Source organism: Dicentrarchus labrax, unplaced genomic scaffold (genome assembly GCF_905237075.1).
Source record: "Dicentrarchus labrax unplaced genomic scaffold, dlabrax2021, whole genome shotgun sequence".
Lineage (NCBI taxonomy): Eukaryota > Metazoa > Chordata > Actinopteri > Moronidae > Dicentrarchus > Dicentrarchus labrax.
Window position 1 is genome coordinate 18,206,785 of NW_026136714.1, and position 18,472 is coordinate 18,225,256.

An 18,472-nucleotide genomic window follows, 5' to 3' on the forward strand; every position below is an offset into this window, starting at 1 on the left:
ACTCAGAGTTTTGAGTATTTTCCCACAGAAAGCTTTTGGACCTTCTGAAACTTTGCACAACAAACAGCTTTGCAGATTACGACATTGTTGCCTTGCTTTACTCTGTAATAAGCTTCTTAGAGAAAAACCTCACAGATCTAAAGGACAATGGGTGTAATTATTAAGGACACACTGCTGTTTGCTGAGAAAAAATATTTTGGTTTTCTAATCACGCTGGGCCTGTTCATGCCAACATCACAAACAACAACTAATAAAATGTGTTTTACTTCAATTCAAACTCTCAAACTGGATATATATGGCTTGGTGAACTTGAGTTGTATATTTAACAATTAAATGAACAACCAAGTCCATATTTAATTTATGACTTATTTAATCGCACATGATGTATGTCCTTCCACACCTCTCGGATCTGTTCCTGCTCCAAGTCGTGCCTCTTAATCATGACTTTGCGCTTGAAGGCGCGGCAGTTCCTGTCGTAGAATACCCTCTGCTGGGCTAGGAGATGGGCCTCCTCCTCGGCCTGGGAATGCTGCATGTTCTCTTTGTGCTTGGACAGACGCTCCTGCTTCTCCTTCTTGGGTGTGCTATGGTCCTCATTCATCTCCTGAGAAGGGAGCAGAGAAATTGTATGAGGTACAGGGCAAAGTAGTTTTATTGAACATGACTGGTACATTTTTGGGTGGGTAGCTTCAATGGAAAAATGCATTTATCAATGTGAATATCAGCTTAACTGTTAAAATAAAGGAAATACCTGGTAGGTTTGGGACTATCCATTACGGGCAGTGGATGAGGAACTATCTAGCGTGAGATATTAGTCTAAACCAGTGGATATGTGTCTAAACAAGAAGAAAATGTCCAAACTATGTATATGCATGTTTTGATTTGTGTGATGTGAATAAAAACAAAGCCTCCATAAATAGTGCCTAAATAAAGAACAGTGTTCACTGCAAACTCCAGTTGACCTTCTATCTCAATCTACCGATGACTTTTAGAGTCAGAGGAGAGTTGTAGAAAAAAATTCCAGCCAAATCTATCTCTCCTCAGTATGAGTTCTCTTTCTCTTTCATGGGCTTTAAGGTAATCTACAACTCAAGCTAATGCACTTAACACATGAGCCTGATCCCCGCTCTCTGTGGTGTCTAATTCCGTTATAGCTCTCAGTTGGTGGGAAATATCTCTCCCTGCCAGCGATTCTTTCTTTTAACTGTGCTGACCTAATTTTGGTCACTTATCTTGTCACTGAAAACACAGTGTATCATCTTCCAGCCCACAGGAGTATACTCTGGACTCGGTTTTTGAAGGTTGTTGATGCACACAAATACACACTATGCGTATAGATTTGTGTTTTTTCTTTGTTTGTGTGTATATAGATGTGTAGGAACATAGTGAGTAGGCTGAGTGACTCAACACAACTTCCAAAAGACCACTTTGGAGGTACTGTTTGTGTGGAGGAGGGCTGATTCAACAGTAAACAGCATACAGGACCATGTGTCACATACGAGAGAGGCGTACAAAGGAGCTCGCCTGAGGAGGAATAAGGAAACCAACGAATGCGGCTCACCTCCTTAATCTTCTCCTTACAGAGTTTGTACTGCTTCTTTTGATTATCCAGAAAAGTGGTCAGCTCCTTCTTCTGCTGGGCCACGATCTGCTGCTGGAACTTCTTCTCATCTGCCAATGCCGTCTTCAGCTGGGGGACACATAAAATGGGAGGGAAACAGGGGCGAGGGGCTTAGCATGAAGGCCTTGATGGAATATAGGCTACAAGCCCGCCACTAAACAGTGAACAAATAAAGTCATATTCTATCTTGGGTTGTGCTACCACAAAATGATCAAAATGATCAGTTAAATGATCAGATTAATCTCACATACTCCGTTCACAGCCTGTGAGGATTTGATGTTTTCCTGTTTTATTATCATTGTAAAATAAATATTTTTTGGATTTGGACTGTTGGTTGGACAAAACAAGACATATAAAGACATCACCGTGAGCTTGTGGAAACTATAACAGGCAACAACATATTTTATAAACATTTTATCAACAAAATTATTCAAGGAAAAAATCTGCATTCATTGACAATAATTGTTGGCTGCAGCCCTAAATCTCATGTGGGTAACATTTGATATGTTTGTAATGTATATTAGATTATAGCAGAACCAGTTCAAGACACTGGTCTGATTGGTTGGTTCAACTTTTTATGTCATTGGCTGCAATAGAAAATGTCAGTTTAAAGACATTTCAAATTGTATTTATTATTATTATTAGAGAATATATTATTATATTAATATTATTATTTGAGCAAATTCAGGTTGGTAGGAGACTAATATGTATTATTGTGCAGCCCTAATACAGAGGTTTTCAAATAAGGAAAGAATTAAAAAAAGAGCTCACAGTGTTGTAGGTACTTTAGATACATCTGGCAAAGATGGCAGATTTAAAAAAAAAAAAAGGTGATAAAAGCCAATATCTAGTGACATATTGGTTTAGCTGAGTGACATGTCACTCACATGTGACATGTGACATTGTGTGTTTATGTTGCTGTTTAGGGGTGCATGCTAGTCTACTGTATATGAAGAGATATACTATCTCTCTGGCTGGTCCGGCACGCTGCGTGCTAATCACAGAGATATGCAGCTTGTTTTTCAGAGCGTGACATTCTGTGACCCACTTCTGCCCTTGTGTTTCATCTTATGTATCATTGGGTTGCAGCAGTGTGTTAAGTCTAAGACTTAAGTCAATGTAAGGACTAAAGTTGGAACTTAAATGGTCCGAAACAATAACATTTTTGAACAGTTAAACTTTTTAACAGACTTTCTTCCAGCAGTTATAGAATCATTTAAACTTCAACACGTCCTCCTCTGTTTTTCCAAAGCAGACGCTGTCCCCCAGCCACCTGTTGCATGGTACATGTAAGTCTCTGTGATCATCTGTGAAATAACTTAGGGGTCACTGTACTTATGCATCCACTCATGCCCTATAACCTCCCCCCCTCCTCCCTAAACACACACACACACACACACACACACACACACACACACACACACACACACACACAGACACACAGACACACAGACACACAGACACATCCCACCTCCTTCTCGGTGTGCACGGTGTGGCGTTTAGCAAGCTTCTCCAGCTCGATGTAGGCGTTGTTGGCCTGCGTCTCCACCTCCTTCTGCAGCTTGAGCCGGTGCTCGTCCATCTCGGCCTTCAGCTTGTTCTCCAGGGCGATGAGCTGCTTCTGGTGCTGCCGCCGCATGCGCTTGTAGCCCGACATCTGCTCCCGCAGCTCACTCTCCTGCTCATGCTCGTGGATCTGCTTGGTCACCTGTGCAGAAAGAGAAGTTAGGAGATGTGACCGCTGTAATATGTGATTTGCATTCAGACAGCAATGCTTAATGTCACCTATGCTTAAAAATGTAAATATACAGTACTGATTTATCTGGGCTATCTTTTCCAAGAATAACTGAAAACATAATTCAAACCTGTAAAACATTTCAATTCAACTGCTGCAATCAGTCAGCAACACTTTTACAACTGTTTTTCAGGCAAAAAATAAGTTTCAACCTGTAATGGGAAATTAAGACCTTATAAAAGAAATCCTGTGAAATCCCTTTAGATGAAGTTACCACTCACTAGAGCCCAACAAAAGCTCTTTCATCTGACCTCACACATACACAGTCACTGAATAGATCAGGCAACCGCAAAGGATCTGAAAGTGTTTAAGCCTGACAGAGCAAGTTATCAGAACAATATCAAACAGCTACATACCGGTAATTAAATTTAATCTAAGACAAGGACCACATTGGGATGTTTTAACAGCAATGTCTTTTTTTTTTTTTTTTTTTAGCAAAACCGACACTGACACCCGACACACCAACCTGAGGACAGAAAGGGTTCTCCACATCTAGGTAGTACTCGCTCCGCATCTTCTCATAACTTCCACCTGAACTCCTCAGGCCAAACATGATGGCGACTTTAGCCAAGTGAACCAGCATCCAGGAACCTTGTGCAGCATCCTATGCCCGACAGAACCCTGTCTGAGCTCCGATGCCACCCTGACACCCCACCCTTACTGGACGACGACCCCCCTCCCCTCTCCTTGGTTCGTGCCCTGGGCACGCAGCGGCAGTGGCAGGCGTGTGAACTGTGAATGAGGCAGGCCGACCACACGGGCCAACAAGAGCACAGAGCGGCTCTTTAGTCGGGCTAACGCTAAGCGGCGGACAGCAGGTGGGTCACATGAATACCTCATTGAGAAAGAGTGAGAGAAGTTGGAGGGGGGCGGGGGGGTTAGAAAGGAGCAGGCAGAGAGATGAGGGGAGGGGAGGGGGGTGATTGCATAGGAGAAACAGCAGATGGAGAGTGACTGGGAGAGTTAGAAGGGAAAAGAAAAAATGGAAATAATGAGAAGTAAAATAAGAGAATAAGAGGGTGGGTGGTGGGGGTTGGTGTGTAAAAAGGTAGAGGTTGAACCCCTGCCTCTTTAATCTGTGCTGAATCAATAACCCACTGTAACAGCAGCTCTCAATCCCAGTCACTTGCCTCGCTGCCACCCTGCATGCTGCCACAAAGGGCCAAGTCACGTCATGTGACGACCTCTTTCACACAAGGCTCAGGGACTGGAAAGGAGATCATATTCAAGGAGAGAAGGAGGTGGGGGGTGGGGGTGAGGGAGCATGCAGGCTAAAGGTGAACGTTCCAGAGTAGGAACTGAACATCTTAGTCACTTTACCTATTTTGTAATTCAAGATGCTCTGTCTTAAAGAAATTTCCTGTTGTACTTGAAGGATTTGCTGAATAGAAGAAATGCTTTGCTCGTAGTAGTTGATGTTCTGTTCTTCATTTTGCTTATGCTTTGAGTAAAAACCCTTTCACAGAGCAGGTCAAGTTTATTTTCCTGACAGGATTCAGTGTTGCAAAGAAGACATTCAATTTGCTGAAACACTGAAATTTGAACTGCGGAATTTGAAAAATAACAATGATTCAAGTGAGCAGCTCTTTTATTTACACAGCTTATATTTTATTGGACAATAGAAGAAGAATATTGTTCTATAGTCGTGTAGTATATAGTTCTATTCTACTTACACAAGACTTGCAACATTGTATGTTCTTCCTCATTACATAAAGTACAATGTTTCAAGCCTTGGCTCTTAAGTCAGGTATGAGAAAAAGGCATGGCTGTAGTTTAAATGTTGCCACAGATGTATAGTAACATATGGTTAAGTCATCTATTTAAAGGGGGGAAGCCAAAATCCTCTACAGACCCTCATTTATTGTCCTGTTTTCCTGTAGATGCACAAATGTGAGAGGCTCCAGATTCTCATGTTTCGGACACAGAAATGATTCAAAGGTCTATTAATACTTTTCTGCTATATAACTACATAGCAGATACCAATGAAGTTATAAGCTTTAACTGTTGCTAAAAAGAGCTGCCTAACAGGGATGGCGCATGTTTTGAGGATCTTAAACTTGACTGTAATCTCCTGCTCTGTTGTTGACGTGCTGATCGGTGTACAACCTGTCAGGCTACAACCTGAAACCAAGAGCTGAAGACGAGTCAAGCGGCAGATGAGGTGAAATGGTCTCGTCTCGAGCAGCCTTCAGTCAGTTGCTTCATCTGACCTATAATAACCCCTACCCTCCCTCTCACACTCTAGTTATGTCTCACATTCGTCCCTCTTCTCGTTTTACATCCATCTCTTTCGGTTGTTTCCCTCCCTCTTCATCCTTTTCCCTTTCCTTCCATCTCCCTCGATAATTTCTCATCCTGCTCTCCTTCTTTCCTTTGCTCTTGTTCTAGCCATCTCCACATCATCTTTCATCTGTCCTTCTTTTCAGTTTTACCCCTTCCTTTCACTACCTTTACATCAGATTGGACTGCGCTTCAGGTCACCTCTGGGTGACAAAACCCATCACCCTCTTTTTTTTGCCTCTCCTTCCCACTTGTCCTTTTTTGTCCGTCCAGATTTCAATCCACACAGCTCTTTTATCTCACCTCTGTGTGTTTATCAGCCCTTCTCCTCCCCCTGATATCTGCCATCTGTGTCCACTACGTCTTTACCTTCTCCAGCCATCATCCTCTTTCATTTAATTCCCCCTTTAAATCACTTCAAATCTCCCCATCACCATGATTTCCTCCTGTCTTTTGGAAATATTAACAAATTTTATTCAACATACATTTGTCACACGGGTCACTTGCATACTTACGCAACTTATTACTGGTTTTCCCTTTTTTTAATCCCTTCTTCTTGATAATGTTCTCTCTTTTCCTGTTCTCTGACTTCCTCTCTCTCCCTTCTCTGGCAATCCATCACCCCTCACCATCTGGACCCCCCGTTCTTCTCTCTCCATCTCTCTTTGTCTACCTGCTGATTCCAGTCTCAGCGAGTCGAGGCCAATCTGAGGACGTCTGCGCTCGGCAGAAAAAGATGATGTCATCTCTTTCAGTGCCGGCGGGCAGGACCGGCACTATCACACGGCACAGATACTGTCGTTTACACGATGCCACCTCTTTTCAAGACAGGCAGCCAAAGTTATGCAGAGCTGCCGACACAGTGTGTGCCACCTCAGCTGCTTACATGTAAGATATTTTAGTTTGACTTTAATCCACAACTGACAATCGCTGCAATTGTTTTAAAGCAGGAATGTATGAGTTAAAACAGCGTGATGACAATATCATTGTCAAAGTCATTCTTTAAAAGATAAATGATACGAGAAGCAATTAATGAAGTTAGGTAGAGAGAATTTCTTTTCTTTTCAAGTTAAATTTACATAGGTAGACACAGGATACAATCACCTGCCTGTTGTGCATAAGAACAAATTTTGTTTAACTCAAGGTCCTGTAACCCCTCTTCTTACATGAGTGAAGCATCTCAGCAGGAAACTCTCCTTGTGTAAAGCAAGGATGAGGCAGGCTTATTGTCACCATACTCCAGCAGGAGAATTTAATCTGTCTCCTCAGCTAGCACTACGTTTGCTTTCACTAATTGTAGGAGGGTCTTTTTTTGGCTTTTCGCTATTGACAGTACAGTAGAGAGACACAGGAAAGGCAGGGGAGAGAGATGGCATGACATGCAGGAAATGGCCTCGGGCTGGACTTGAACCCAGGCTGCCCAGTGAGCTACTGTGGCGCAGTATTAAGAAAGTTTGGTGAGACTAGCTTGAGAAAGGAAGTTTAGCAAAACTGGGATTGGGAAGCTATTTTCAGCTGCATGGACCTAGCTAGTAGTTAGTTTGTGCAACCTGGCTTGGGGGCCGTTAGTTGCTTAGTTAGCAGACAGTGGCGTGCCTGATGTACAGTGACAGCCACAGCAAAGCCTGGTCTATTGTGAAAAGTAGGCTGACAAACATGGCCTGTGCTAATATCTGTTGACCACAGTGTTACTGTAGCCTCTTCTGTCTCTTTCCTGACTGCCTGTCTACCTGTTCCTTTTTCAGGCCTCTAAAAATGATTTATATTAAACAAAAAAGAAAAGAACTCTTTGGTTACAACATACAACCATTGACAAGTAAATAGTGCTCCATTTTAAGGGGTCACAAGTCAAAAAGGTTGGGAACCACTGATGTAGAGGCTTCTGGGGACAATGCTGAGAGTGTTAGACACACATGTTTGAAAGGGAACTGACAAAAAGAAAAGTACATTAGTCTAGAAATGGAAAGTACAATTCTTTTTTTTTTAACTTTTTTATTCACTGTCTCATGCTGGAATTTGAGAGCTTCTGTTTTATGGGGACCTTTTTTTAATTTACAGCGTGTTTATGTATGTTTATTTCCAACCCTCAAATTTAAAAAAAAAGGTGTACACTGGAATTGCAGCACTTTCAGCTGGAGTGCATCTTAGAGCTCCTTTGGACATCTCTGTGGTTGCAAGTCATGAGTCACTATGACCTTAAGACTAGAAGACAATTCCAGTAGTGTGCGAAAACAGATTAAGGAGACTTATGGTCACCAAAAAAACCTTATAGTTCTGGGCCGTCAGTGGTTCACGCTCTGGTCAACGGCAGTATAAGCACATTTTCTTTGCTCATGTTCTCTCATGTCTAGGTTTAAGACCTGACAGCAGAAGGGACTCACAATTACAACCAGTGGGTCATGGATGGGTAAACACACACACACACACCCCCCCACACACACACACACCTACTTACTAGTTACTAGAGCCGGTTTCCATGACAACAGACAGGGACGGTGAGAGAGAAAAAGAGACATAGAGAAAGACAGAGAGAGAGAATTCCACCCCCTTCAACTCAGAACATTGAGTCAGATCTGAAAACGATGTATTATCAAGCGCAAGAGACGAAGAAATAAAGAAGAGGGCAGAGGGAGGGGAGTGGTAATGTGAAGCGTAGTACAAGAGGAGAAAACAAAAGGAGTGAAGTCAATGAGAGAAAAGACAGCAGAGACACAGAGATCCGTTGCAGAGACGGGCCGAAACTGGAGAGCAGAGACAAAGAGCCAGAAAGAGGTAAAGACCAAAAGATGGGCTGACGGAAAGAAAAATAAATATCAACTAGGTGGAAAATTTGAAATTTGAAAGAGATTTGAGATTTCACAGTCCACAAAGGTGCTTTTATACAGCATTTTAACATCAATTTGTTTGAAAATGGATCCACATCACATTTCTTAAGCATGGAGACATTACAGTACATCACTTCCAGACTTCACGTTCAACTGGCACCTTCACAGACAGGTTTTAACAGAGAGAAAGGGGGAAAAAAATGCCCCTTTGTGCCCTCGTATGCTGCTATGGTGTAAATATAACACTCTGAGAAAGATTCTGGCTTCTGCAAGCAGTTTTTCGATTATTTGACTTTCAAAGCAACATAATTTCCAAGGTGAATGTTCCACAAATTAATTATCCTGAAACCCTTAAAGCACGTTTTAGGATCTCAAAAAGATTAAAAAAATTAGAAAAGCTGAAAGAGTTTTGTTAAACTTACCAGTGAGGCTGATTTTATGGTGGCAAAGCGGCCTTGGTTCTTGTAGTTTTGGGCCTGGCTGCTCTTATCAGAGGAGGCCGGCCTCAGCCCTGCCCTAGGGTCACTGTGGATCCCATCGTCCCAGGTGTACTGATGATCCTGTGTGTAATACACACAAACAGACAGCATGGAGGAATGTAAACGGAGTACAAGTCATTGATTAAGTCACAGAGTTGTCTTCTTGGCACTGAAGTGAACAAGGTGTAAAATGAAGGTGAAAAGCGCACTGTGCTGCAGGACACTGAACAGATTTTAATTCACTAAAACTGCCAGTGTTTTAACTCTTCAACATCTTTCTTTGAATTTTTAAATAATAAAATTCCCCACTGATTTAAAGCATACGGCATCTAAATTTCAAAAGGAATCTTCACTATTGCTAAATCTGTGTCAACTGTAACCTTGCAAAACATGATGAAATGTCAACACTCAATCCCCCCCCCACCATTCAAAACTGACTGAACATTTTCAAGAGTCCGGGGACCAAAGAGTTGACTCATGTGAAGAGGGAACTTCATCAGCATCTGAAAACAATGTGTCACTTTCATTTGTTCTCAGCTCAGCCCCTGAACTTGAAACAACACATTGGCAGTCTATTCATAAAGTGACATCCTTATTCATGCACTGTCAAAATACAAAGAACAGATGAAGAAAGAGAATGACAGAGCAGTGACAGCCCTCTCTTCACAGATTTTAAGTCATATGAGATATTCAGTGAGAATGTCAGGCATTGTGTTGACCTGTGTCTACTGTGTGTGTGCCTGTGTGCAGGAGAGACAGAGCTGTAAGTTTAAAAAAAATAAAAATGGTGGGGAGTGTTTGCCGCTTGTCGACACGTGTACACAGCCTTTGTTCTCAGAGTGTGAACGGTGTTGGTGATGAACTTCAAGTGATCTGCCAAACAGTGAGGACTGTGTCGATGGTTTCCATGGTTTCAAGGGAGGGGAGGGGCATGCAGTTACTCATTACTACACTTGAAAACAGTAAGAGAAATACAGAGGATGTTTGCATTGAGCCATGTTTGATTGTACTAGTAACATAGCATTTGGTGATTATACTTGCGGTCTTGTATGTTCTAAGATTCTTAGATTCTATGTACATGGTAATTTGGAAAAAGTGTTTACTACAGTAAGAGTACGACTACTGATCAAATCAAATAATAGGATTGAAAGGTTAAAAGTTTTTCTAGTCTGCAAATCAGTTTTTAGCCTCACCAAGGAGGATTTACTTTAGCTGGTGTTTGTTTGTTTGTCTCTGTATTAGGACGACATCTCAAAAACCTGAATGGAAACCAAAGGATTTTGGTGGATAGACAGGGCCTTGTGTGCATGTCCAACAGGTGGATTCATGGGTTTTGACAGCCTCCTAGCATGAACTAAATACTCCATTTATAATGCAGCACTTTAAATGTATGGAATCGTCATGAGCGATGATTCTGTGCTGTGCTGAAGTGTTCATTCTAATTGTTAAATCACTACATGTCTTAACACATAGCTTTCATAGCTAGTTAAGACAAGTCTTTGTGTTTGGCGGAAATAATGTAATGGGTTTGTGAAAACTAGTAAGCAAGCAGGCAGAGAAGTCGAAATATGCCTTCTTAGAAAAGATGCCTAAAAATAGTGTTAACTTATGTCAAGTTTAAAATACATTTAGATGAACACATTCAGAACAGGTAGTGTCAATGAAGAGGATCTCATCAAACAAACAATTTTTGGGAACGACTGAGAACTGCAGCTCACACTACTTTCTAGTTTCCAGTTCTGAAATGGTGTGACTTTTAAGGACTGTTTTAATCAGCCCTAAATACTCACCACCTCCCTCCCACCATCCAAACTTCACCCTTGAACTTTACCTTCTTGGTGTGCGGGGAGGATTCCAGGGTGCTGCTGTAGTCTTGGGGGTGCATCATGGTCATGTCTGAGCAGCTGTCGTCCACCTCCTGCATGCTGTTCACGCTGCTGCTCTGGCTGCCCGTGCTGACTGAGGTGCTGGGGATGGAGTGGTTGCTGCCCAGGCTGTTCATCTTACAGCTGGCCGCCTCGCTGTCCTGCAAGTGATCATCCACACACATAATTATAAACAAATGCTTCCACAAATGAACTCTCAAAGAGTCATGAAATTATACACAGATGGAAATATACACAATATACAATATACACAGGCCTCTCCAACAGTCACCTCAATACAGAGAAAATAACTACTGACCTCTAGATTGTATTAGAGTAAAAGTAATGCTAAATTGCCTATTAACCTCAAATTGTTCAGATGTGTATGAGATGTCTTCAGATTAGACAACCCTATCCGGTGTGTATATGATAAAAAGAATCAACTTGCATATCTTTTAAGGGCAGCAGACAATTCTGCAGTAACAGGCTACATTAGGATGTTAAAATCAGCCCCTGTATCTTCCCCTGAAACCACAAAACGAGGTTTAGGACTGCAACTTTTTTCAGTAAAGCCTTCAGCAGCATCTTGTTGCAGCAAGGTCTGGTGGCTGCTCTGCTTCACGTGGTGTAGGATGACACTACTATGGTTCGTGGCGATCCGTGCCTGTTCATGCAGCCTCAGGCCAGGTCAGCTAAGGGACATTTCATCTCATTGTCAGGCTGCTGTGGCTGCAGGAGGAAAAGCTCCTGTGTGTGCAGTGAGTAGCCATCAGCTTTATTTCTGTGTTCTATCCAACATTATTAGAAGTGAAAAAACAGCAGTTAGGAAGGCCGCTTTGGACAAAAGTACAGTATCTGGTTAGTCCATCTTTGAGAGCCTTCTTGGGGTTTCATTAACATCACTTCCGACAAACTATTCTGTCATCACCCTTTGTACTGTGAATCTGAGCTCCAAGAGTCCCTCACTACCGTACAATGTAAGTGCTAAATTACAAAAAGAAATTGATACACTGCAGTAGAGTTGAAAAGATAAGTCGATTAATTAATTATCCAACATTTTTCAAGCAAAAATGTCAAAGATTTGCTGATTTTTTTCCTGTTTAATAACACTATAAACTGAATATATTTGGGGTTGGGACAGTTGGAACTGAGAAAGATATTTGAAAAAGTCAGCTTGCGTTTCAGGAAATTGTGATCGGCATTTGTCAATATCTTCATTAATCGATTATTAGAAAATAATCATTTAGAAAATAATGTGCAGATTAATTGATAATGAAAATGATCATTAGTTGCAACCCTAAATTGCTTTATGTAGCATGTGCCTGCCTGGTTATTATTCATTTCTATTTTATGAACTATTGTCTCAGCTGGCTCGATTATTATTTCTGCTGCTGTTCCCTGTTAGGCGCACTCTTGAATGTCGTTTTCCACAAAACTCATAAACAAATAAAACACTGACAACAGACTTCTTTTTGAGGTGCAAGTTATAGAACTGTGAACAGAACTGAAGGTCAACTGGTTTTATGTTTTCAACCCCTTGTTCTCCACTTGCCTCCTTTGATTGTTACTCTTAACAAACTATAATTTCTATATTATTTCTTTTTCCACTGAGATTCTGTCCAATCAACTCCCCCTTATCTTTTACATGAAACTTTCCCTCCTCCCTTTCCCACCTCCTCCTCCTCCTGGCTCTCTCCCATGGGCCCGTTGTGTTTCTCCTGGTAGAGGATCTTCTTCATCTTGCGATACTGCAGATTGTCCAGCTCACGCACCGCATCCTTGGTCCTCTGGATGAGGTCGATGAGAATGCGCGGCGAGCGTTCTCGACGCACAAAATCATGCTGGACAGAGAAGAAGAATGTGAGATTAGTTGGTTCATAAGTTATACAACGGTGGATAGAAGAGGGGACAATTGGTTTAGAAATATTTAATAAAATTTATGTCTTAACTTCGGCTTTCATAACATACAATTCTTGGATGTTAAATTGTTATTTGTGGTAATGCTGATGCCTTTTTTTTGTCAAAATAGCAGAATATCAAGAAAATATTTGTTACAGAATACATGTTACAATTTAAAGTATTAATGGCAAACAAACATTTATTTAGGAAAAAAGTCAAACAAAAAAGTGGTACTGGTACTGGATTGATGCAGGAAACTATCGTTTGAGGACATCTCATACCTGCAAGACCTTAAAGCTTTTAGATGGCACAATTCTTAAAAATAGCATAAATTGTATTTAAGGGACATATCATTTCACACTTCTAGTGTATTATTTCAATGGGCACCTCAATTGTAACCATCACTAGAGGGCGCCTGTAGGTTGTTCAGCTCATCTTGGGAGTCCCAGCACTCACTACATCCTCTAGTACACTGAACACATGGGATCTGTGCAAGATTGTGCATAAAATTGATTTTCATAAATACTCCTAATCCTTTTCATTCCAATAAAAAACAAAACTGTATTTGCCTTGGCTTAGTTAATGACAGTTTCTACTAATCTATATCAAGAAACAAAAACAACAATTGAGTAATATGTTGATAAGGGAGATTTTAGTTTTGTAATCTGGATTATTTTGTATACACACTGGATAACAGTAACGTACAGTTTCTTATCAAAAGAAAGCCAATCCCTACAACATTAAATTACACATAAAGTCAAATTTATTTTTATAGAAATATGATTATTTATTAGTATTTTCTAACAGTTTTACACTAAACTGACTGCTGAATCTCATTTAGATCACATGTATAAGATGTGGCCCCTTCTGCTGTAAGGAACCAACCTTTATATAATTTGGTGGAGGTTAGGATAGTATGGATTTATCTAATTTATTTTGTGTTACATAATCCGCAGGTCATAGTGGGTGGGTATGGCTGGTGGGAGTCGACTTAGAATGAGTTGATGAAGATGTATGCGTTTTTTTTTTTAAATGTAAGTATGTTTTGGCAATTAATTGCACTGAAATCGAGATGAAAATAAAAATATAGCAAAAAAACATCTTCTCTCCTCTGCGCTTCCACCCACTTATATTCACCCACCACACACTCATATTCACACCTCCTCTCAGTCACTCTCATTCATAAAATATTGTGTGCTTATATTGCTGAATGTATGCAACCTCAGAGTACAGGACTAAAATATATATACTGTATTTAAGAAAAAAATACTTTATTTTTAGGTCTATTTCCAGATCTCTTTCTCCACACACCTTCCTCTCCATGTGACAGATGCTGGTGTAATGGGTTAGTCAGGACACAGGGGAATGACATCACGCTCTCAAAATAGAGATGAGAGTGATTTGTCCCGTTTTCTGACGGACCTCCACCAGAATGTGGGTGGTTGGCCGCCCCCATCCCATCGACCAGCGACAAGTGATCTCCATGATTCTTCCTCATTATAAGGTTAGTGTTAAGAAGAAGCGACAGCATTTCTACAGCAGCTTCAGTCCCTTGCCTGCATGTAAACTGTAGCCAGAAGTACTAATACATCCTCAGAGATTTACTCTGTTAGGTATAATCAATTTGTGATGTTAAATGCATTTTATATATAAATGGTATACCCACTTTGCTTCAGTCCATCTCAATTATGTCTACTGCAATTATAATAGCAGCAGTGATGATCCCTGGAGAGCAAGACTAATACGCTTGATGTATTAAAAGGAACGCTTTGGGAAATACGCTCAACTCTCTTTCTTGCCCAGAGTTAGATGAGAAGATTGACACCACGCTTATATTTGTTCAGTAAATATATAGCTGGACCCAGCAGTCAGTTAGCTTAGCTTAGCATAAAGACTGGAAATAAGGAGAAACCACTAGCCTGGCTCTGTCCTAAGATAACAAACTCCACCTACCAGCACTTCTAAAGCTCACTTATTAAACACATTATCTGTTTTTATTTAATTTGTATAAAAAGTAAAGTATAAAAAATTACATTTGCTGTTTTACAAATGATTTTTTCCATAGCTGAATTTTTTTTAAAGCATTGGACGGAGCCAGGCTAGCTGTTTCCAGTCTTTGTGCTTAACTAAAATAAGCTGAGCGGTTTCCGGGGAAACAAGCTACATATTTACTCTACAGATAGCGTAAATCCTCTCATCTGACTCTCGGCAAGAAAGCAAAAAATTAAATCGCCAACAATTTTGATAATGGATTAAATGCTTTAGTCTTTTATCAAGGAAAAATGCCAAACATTCAATGGTTCCAGCTTTCAAAATGTGAGAATTTGCTGCTTTCCTGTTTTATATCATTGTATATTGAATTTACTTTAGGTTTTGGACTGTTGGTCGGCAAAAGAATCAAAGTGAACACATCCTCTTGTGCCCTGGGAAACTGTTGTTGCACTGGAAATATCTTTCATTTTCTAGTTAATTCATGGGATTACATAGACATACATCCAACAACACCCACAACTATGTTTTACTGTTTAAAAGAGTATTTTTTTGCTTAAACAGTGGGTACTTATGGGAGGAGGTCACTGAGAGGTTATTATTTCATTATGTATATAATTACAATTACTCTGAATGTGGTACACAGGGAGAGAGTGTTTTTAACCTGAAGCCAGAACACTGATAGCTCAAGGCCCCCAGATTAGTGACCTGATTTCCCCTTTAAAGAGCTTGGAGGGGCGTGTGTATATATATGTGTGTGTGTGCACTGAGAGAAAGTGTGTGTGTGAGTGTCTGAGAAGAGAAAGTGGGGTATTAATCATAAGCTAACACCCCACCCCCCAAGCCCTTCACTATAAAGCAGCCCCTTCGACACTGATCCAAAGTCTGTTTGGTACTTATCCCTCTCTAATGGTTTTTCGGCCAGGATTTGGGTCAGGGGTGTTGGGAAGAGTGAATTCCAGTTTACATGCCGATCCTATCCAGATGACAGAGCCTCATCATTTAACCTAACCTCCCATCTTCCCCTTCATCCACCCTAAAGTGAGGCAGGTGTGAAACCTCCTGCTCGTGCTCCCGCACTGTTGAGCATGATCACCAAGAACATAAAACTCTTAATGGGTGAATAGGATTACCTGTTAGTCACACAAACAAAAAGATCAACTCCTCAATTACAGGGAAACACAATGAACATACACAGATTAACACCTTGTAAGTTCATTTGCTTTTGTGGGGTGTTATTGGGCAGGATGGCCAAAAAAATTATTCACTTTTTCGCCTTTTATTTGACGGATGACAGTGAAGAGTGACAGGAGGAGAGGGAGGGAGGGTGCCATGTGACGACGTCATCTAAATTTAATTTAGCATTAAGGTTCATCACTTAGAAATACAAGTTTGACAAAATATTACTTTTAATTACTTAAACTAGGTGTACCCTGTGAGAAGAATTATTTGTAAAAATGATCTAAAGGTTGTATAAAAAGTTAAGTTGGTCTAGGGTTTACGGCACCAACCATGAACCCTAACATCCCATTTTCATGGCCAGCAAGTGACTTCAGTTGGATGTCCTTCACCATCTCTCTCTTCACTAATTCTTAATCTCTCTACAGTCTAACTATCAATAAAGGCATAAAATGCCCCACAAAAAACTTTGTTTCCCTCATAATATTATGAGGGAAATCCCTGAATGCTTCTTATTTTTGCTAGTTTTCTGGCATACAAAAAACAAAAGGAAAAAGAAAGACACTGAATAATTGCATATATAACGAGCAGAATCAGCATTTAAAACCCCATACCAGTTGGAACCTAATCAAAGGACTGATGTGAAAGCAGAAAATACACACAGTCCTATAGAGTCCTTAAGGACCATGGCTACAAGACGAGGCACAGGAAGTAGAGTTAAAACAAAGAAAAAAAGAGGAAGCATAAGCCCTTCTCAGTGGGGTACTTGATTTCTGTGCTTGAAGAAGACACTGTGTACAGTATATGCTTGCGTATTAGGGAGTCGTGGGTGGGTGGGAATGACTCATCCGCATGGCTCAGGGACTGACTGAGACAGGAAGTGAGGTCACAAGCTGGAGGGATTACAGAGGAAGCCCACTCACTCGTAGCAGCTCCCCTGATGAGGGTCTGTCCTGAGGAATTTTCAGTAGGCAGTAGTCGACAAAGCTCCGGAAGGGGTCAGACCTGGGTAAAGAGGACAGTGAGATGGAGGTCTATGATTCCCTTTCTTATGTAAAACATATTTTAAAAAAAGGATAACTTAAGCAGAAATAGAAGTGACAATCCAATGATAGGCTGCCTTCAGCATACCTACTGTATTTAGTGTCAATGAATGTTTAACATGATGAGTAATCTTCTGTTGTGCTGCGTTTATCATATCAATGAATTAAACGAGAGCAAGCCTATGTAATCTCTTAGTGTAGCCCTATATATGAACCATATATGGATTATGTAAACATGTGGAGCAATAAAAATATAGGCCACTGGAGCTGTGGAACACTGATCTAAAAATATGTACCATGATAACACCGTATATGTAACACCATGTGTTTGTGATGCAGCTATTGGTCGTTGAGATAGAGCAGCATGTGGTGCTATTTAAGATTTTGAGAGTCCATATCCTTATATACACTGTGGTGATAGTGTCAGTAAGTGCACCTATCCACCACCTAGTTCCTCAACCTCTCTATCTTACATTCTCTGTGGTTAGCCAAGGTCTATGAGTGCATTTGTATGTCATGCCAGTGTGTGTACAATGTGGCCTTGTGTATGTGTACTGAAGTTACACTATAGAGCTGATGTCTCTACTCGTCTCATCTGGCGGGATGTTGCTAACGCCTCAGGCCGCTGGAGCACCTCCAAAAATACCACAACCCTGCGCCGCCCCACACACAATCACTAGCCTCGGCATGATGCTGCAAACCAATAGCCATTTTACAACAGGCGCTCTTCCATGCACACTCACAGGCAGCAAATTCTAGCTTAAAAACTCCCCCCTGCCTCATCTTTCTGATGTCATACTCTGTATCAGAGCCCACGACAAGTGTTCTCTTTTCAGGTGTAAAAATGTATTTTAATTGAGAGCTTGGGAGACACAGGAAGTCCACTGATGCCTTCAGGCATCAAAGGCAGGCAGAGAGCAAGATTCAGTTTGTAGAAATGCAGAAGATTCAGAGTCTTGCTAAATATGACAAGGAGCAAACACTGACATGACTCTGCATGCTTAGGACTACACACACACACACACACACACACACACAGACACACACAGACACACACAGACACACACACACAGACACACACAGACACACACACACACACACACTTCACTTTTATACAATAGAAGTAATGGCATGAAATAAGTATACAAAGGTAAATTACAGGGAGAACATCAAAACATAGGGTTAATACTTGATGAGTGTTGTTTCCCCTGTGAGAGTTGCACCTCACATGCAAAGTGTGAGCAGTAGCAACAGCAACTCAGAGGAACGGTGGACTATCTGCTGCCTTGCTAATTTCCTGCTAGTATTCTTTTTTATCTTTTTTTGCCAGTTTAGATCATCTACTACTTTCTGACTAAATTCCTTCCACATTTATCTCCAGGTCATAATGAGTACATGGTATATAATGTACTGTATACATTCAGTAATTATCTACTAGCTTTCCTAAAAGAACATGGTATATTTAGTTATTTGAGAATATGAGGGGTATGGTAGCTA

The 18,472-nt window shown here is 40.8% G+C and overlaps 1 protein-coding gene across 4 annotated transcripts in view; it reads right to left on the reverse strand.

Moving 5' to 3' along the window:
* Positions 1-18,472, reverse strand: part of taok3a (TAO kinase 3a) — a 67,227-nt gene that overhangs the window by 5,858 nt on the left and 42,897 nt on the right. For 3 of the 4 annotated variants that reach the window (XM_051423820.1, XM_051423821.1, XM_051423822.1), the window contains exons 11-17: positions 16,856-16,937; positions 12,539-12,706; positions 10,832-11,026; positions 8,944-9,081; positions 3,093-3,329; positions 1,562-1,690; positions 401-604 (exon numbers count right to left, since the gene is read on the reverse strand). In XM_051423820.1, coding sequence (XP_051279780.1) covers positions 401-604; positions 1,562-1,690; positions 3,093-3,329; positions 8,944-9,081; positions 10,832-11,026; positions 12,539-12,706; positions 16,856-16,937 — 1,153 coding nt within the window. Of the gene's footprint in view, positions 1-400; positions 605-1,561; positions 1,691-3,092; positions 3,330-3,882; positions 4,247-8,943; positions 9,082-10,831; positions 11,027-12,538; positions 12,707-16,855; positions 16,938-18,472 lie in introns of those variants that run through there. The other variant, XM_051423823.1, reaches the window with a different exon arrangement.